Source organism: Sardina pilchardus, chromosome 14 (assembly GCF_963854185.1).
Source record: "Sardina pilchardus chromosome 14, fSarPil1.1, whole genome shotgun sequence".
NCBI classification, from domain to species: Eukaryota; Metazoa; Chordata; class Actinopteri; order Clupeiformes; family Clupeidae; genus Sardina; species Sardina pilchardus.
The window spans coordinates 7,695,835-7,700,834 of NC_085007.1; the positions used below are offsets into that span (position 1 = coordinate 7,695,835).

General features: G+C 43.4%; 1 protein-coding gene across 1 annotated transcript in view; it reads right to left on the reverse strand.

Moving 5' to 3' along the window:
• The window catches only part of dab2ipb (DAB2 interacting protein b), a 167,422-nt gene extending 167,021 nt beyond the window's left edge, over positions 1–401 (reverse strand). The window contains exon 1 of the mRNA XM_062555090.1: positions 282–401. Coding sequence (XP_062411074.1) covers positions 282–324 — 43 coding nt within the window. The 5' untranslated portion in view covers positions 325–401. The remainder of the gene's footprint in view (positions 1–281) is intronic.
• Positions 402–5,000: the final 4,599 nt, after the last annotated feature.

A 5,000-nucleotide genomic window follows, 5' to 3' on the forward strand; every position in this document is an offset into this window, starting at 1 on the left:
TCAACACACACACAACAACAACAACAACAACAACAACATTAAAACAAAATCACTTTATGCTCCAACATCCCACACACTTCAGCCAATATTTACTCTCGTCCTCCACAACCACCACCTGCAGAACAGTACTGTACCTCCAGACCCCAACCCGCAAGGGCCCCCATCCCCGCACATACTATCCGCTCAGAGATGCGCGACCCTGGGGTTCGCCCATGCAGACGCCCCCCCCCCCACCCCTCCTGGACTCTGGTCCCTCTTAGTGAACTCCCAGAGACACTCACCCCCATTGGGTATGTCCATCTCCTGTCCTGTGTCCTGCTCCATAGCCTCACGGTGACCGAGACAGAGAGAGAGAGAGACTCTCGTCAAGCCAGAGACAGACACAGACACAGAACAGTGAGAGGCAGAAAGAGAAAGAGAGAGAGAGAGAGAGAGAGAGAGAGAGATAAAGAAACAGTGGTGAGAGTAGAGATAGAGAGAGAGACAGAGAGAGAGAGTGAGAGAGAGAGAGAGAGAGAGGAAGAGGGAGGGAGAGAGAGAGGTGTGATGGGTTAAGTTCTCCCTTCACCCTGAGAGGCAAGAGCAGTGCAGCTCTGAGTCCTGTCTGGATCCAACTGAACCCAGCCACAGAGCGAGGGAGCACAGAGAGAGAGAGAGAGAGAGGGAGAGAGAGAAAGAGGGAGGGAGAGTACGAGAGAGGAGGGATCGCAGGGGAGCGAGAGGACTCAAAGTGGCGTACACGCACATGGCTCTTTTTCAGCTTGTTTTTCTCTCTCCCTCCCTCTCTCTCTTCCTCCCTTTCTCTTTCCTTCTGTTTTCCTCTCTCTCCAATTCTCCCTCCCCTCTCTCTCTCTCTCTCTCTCTCTCTCACTCTCTCTCTCTCTCTCCCTCTCTCTTCCGTTCTCTCCTTAAAGACACAGCAACTGCGGGACGTCGTGTGTGGAGTTGTGTTTGGGCAGTGTCAGGAGAGACTACGAGTCCAGGGGTGGGGACGTCACGAAACTGACCACATTCAGAAGGCAGACCACCAGGGGCGTTGTGGTGGGTAGGCACAGAGGGATAGGGGTGTGGGTGGCATAAGTACTAAAGTACTGCTTCTCTGCTAATTATAACCTGTGATCGTTGTGGTAAAAAACTATTAGCTCACTGCCAGAGGACTCACACAGCTCTCCTGCAAATGGGATGTTATGCTATCATGACAAAGCTATAGAAAGATGGCTAAACACCCTGATTGAGGGTATTCAAACTAAAATAGACTAAGGTCCAAAGCTGACTTGCTGCCGAGGGGCATTTTTAGGGGTGGATAGACACTTTCCCATTCTCCCTAAACTAAAGTATTGTTCAAGTTGTTTTTTTTACTCACCTCTGAGCATGACATGTTAAGCATTCAGTAAAATACATTTCTTAAAGGCATGCGTTGACCTCCGCTTCTTCCATGGTGTTTTGTGATGTGTGCACCAATCAGACACAACACTTCTATCTACCTTGGTTTTAGCTAAATATCTGGCAAAGAAATCAATGCCTTTGCAAAAAAAAAAGCAACATGTGTATTTGCATCTCATTTCCATTCTGTAATGTGAAAGATAATTATGAAAGAAATCAATAGTGTAGGAGAGGGGGTGTATGAATTTATGAGATTTGATATCGCCACTAGCTGTGTGTGTCTGTGTCTGTGTTTGTATGTGTGTGTGTGTGTGTGTGTGTGTGTCTGTGTGTCTGTTTGTATGTTTAAGTGAGTCTGATATGTATTATTGATCTGTTCCAAAACTCCACTCAAAGTTTAGCTTAAGGTCTCCTCTAACACAGCACTGTGAGTTTGAGAGAGTTAGCTTGTTAGCCAGCCACACACACACACACACACACACACACACACACACACACACACACACACACACACACACACACTCACACACACACATTGACGCGCATACACAAACAGTTGTTAGCTTGTAAAGCTGTTTAGCCAGCCAGACCTCTGCACTCCCACACTCCACCGCAGTGGGAATAGCCTACAGCTCATCGATGATGGCCCTGGACAAGAAAGTCAAGGGAGTCAGATGAATGCATAGTTAATGCTAGCCATGCTAACCGTGCAACAGAGCATATGGATAAATAACGAATGCAAGCAATGCTAGCTTGGATAGCAGATGGCCAGGCAGTGATTAATGTGGCCTAATGAAGACCATAGCAAGATATCAGTGTAGGCTAGTCATTATATTCAGTGATAATGAGAAGTATGTGCTTTGCTAATGTAATGCTACTTGACAGGACTATACGGTTCTTGCCAATGCTAACAGGAGTCTGTGTTAGTGTTAGCAGTTAGAGTTACTTTGACAAAATGAACATGGACGAGAGCGACTAATCATTTGTATAAGTCACAGTAGCATATTCACATAGCTGATGTACCATAACCTCTAAATAAGCCTTTCAATTCCCATAACTTCTGTTTGTAGACTCCAGTGGAAATTGATGTTACATTATCACCGATTGACACACTCACATACAGTATACTCCAATATTGTATTTTTTCTTTTTTTCACAAACAAAGAGTCCAAAGTGCTTTTTGGTGTTAGGAACCCAATAGTTGAAGGGAGAAAAAAGAAATGTATGGCACTCTTAGAGGGCTAATGTCAACACATGATCTAAAAAAAACATATTCATGCATTCTCCTCCAGTAGGGTTGATTACCTCAATGGGCTTTTCACAGGCCTTCCAAAAAAGACTATCAAACAGCTTCAAATGATACAAAATGCAGCGGCTAGGGTTCTCACAGAAACTAAAAGAACTGACCACATTACTCCAACACTAATGGGACCAAATTACTAAGCAGACTTGCTTCAGCAGCACACACCTTCCAGACCTCTTAGGCCTCAGAACAGAATAAATACTTGTTAGTCAAGCGTACTGGAACCAACTTTCAGATGAGATCAAAATTGCCCCAACTGTAGCCAGTTTAAAATCTACCATGATTTCCCAACTGTTAGCTACGGCACATACATGTACTGTACATTGATTTTGCTCAATTTCTTCAGCTATGAGGTTAATACACGGTGATAATAATGGTATTGATATGGTTTTGCTTCTTTTAATAAAACACTGTTCTGTGGCATATACACAATGTGGCTAACACACAGGAAATTACTGTAGACTTAAGACCAAACTTTTGTCAGATGCTTTCTGTTAACTGATCAAATGTTCATTTCCCAGTTCACAGAGCACTCTTTGGGTGAGTACTGTTGTTCCTTGTAGTACTATTGCTGTCCTTAGTTGGGCAAAGGGAGATTTTGTGGAGTAGTTCTAACAGAATAGACAGACCGGAAATAGTCAGAGTGTAATGGCTCGTTCTTTACGTCTTGAGAGTTACAGCTCTACTGGGTTTCTCTAAAACTATTTTGGGTGTTAATATTACACGAGGGGGACCTACGAACCCCGTTATTGGGCATTTTAGTTCTGAAAGGAAATATATGTGTGGGCAGTGCACACAGTTTGGGAATCTTCATAGAGTGCTGCTGTTCACTCTGTGTTCACTTTTTTGTTTTGTTTTATTGAGTTTTAATTATTACTTTTTAGCTATTGCCCTTTTTATGTACTATGACCTTGTGTTTAGCATTTTCTTTTTTATTCTTTAACTATTAAACTATTCTTTGACTATTTCCCTTACATGCTTTTATTAGCCATTCCTATTTGCTTGTGTTTATGTAAAGCACATTGAATGACCTCTGTGTATGAAATACCCTATATGAATAAAAAATATGTATATATTTATAAATAAAAGTTGACTTGACTCTCAGAAAAAAGTACAAAGGCCTTTATTTTAATGGCTATTTATTTTGAAAACTTTAAAAACAAGTGGGTGGGACAATCCATGCGTAGCGGCAGAGACTGTCTCCTCCAGGCTATGTTAAGCTATTTACTTTTAATGGCCTGCTTGGTAGCCATTTAACATCACCTCATGCTAAGCCTTCATTGCTGAATCACCAAACTAGCCGATTAGGGAGAAGCCTAATCTGTTTAATTGGCAAATTATCATTTTGCATCAGTACTGGGCAGGAGCATGTCTGGGAATTTGATTTCATTTGATTTTAACAATTTTACCAAGTAACTGTTTTCTTTTGGAGAGCCACTCAAAAACAGGTGGGAAGCTACTGGTTGCTCGCAAGCTATTGGGCACCCCTGTTCAATGCAACTCTAACCCTAATGCTAGTCTGACCCTTGGATGGGTGACTGTATTGACATGCTGCCCATATTAGCACTTTACCAAGTAACTGTTTTCTTTTGGAGAGCCACTCAAAAACAGGTGGGAAGCGACTGGTTGCTCGCAAGCTATTGGGCAACCCTGTTCAATGGAACTCTAACCCTAATGCTAGTCCGACCCTTGGATGGGTGACTGTATAGACATGCTGCCCATATTAGCATTAAATGCTACGCATAGTTATCAGAGGTCTCCCAGAGGCATTGGCCTCATAGCCCAGTGTGCTGTGCTCGCTAAAGGAGGCTGTCAGTGGGCATTCAGCTAACTGGACGTTAAATAATGAGCTTGGGAGGAGAGAGAGATCCTACTCGAGGACACATCGCGGCCGACATGGATGCTCAGGTGGGGAACAAAAGCAAAGGGATGAGAATGAGAGCAGAAAAGAGAGAAGGAAGAAAAGTAGGACCTTAACCTTAACGCAATCTGATAGATTCAGTGCCAGCAGAAGACTACAGCCCCTGTGTAAAACAATGGTCTACTCAGCAAACTTAATGAAATCTGTCAGTGAGTGCATAACAGTAAATTATCTGCATAAACAACATCACGGGGCACAGCACGGACAGAGCAGGCACGGTGTGGAGCTTGACCCATGGGCGGCCATCAGTTAGCCTGGAGAAATCAAAACTCAGTCCTGATGAGTGAATAGAGTCTGGTGACTTATGATTGGGATTCCTTTCCAACACTTGCATCTCGATGGGCGCTAACTTTGAAATAATTGGTCCATCCTTACCAATCATATTGATCAGAT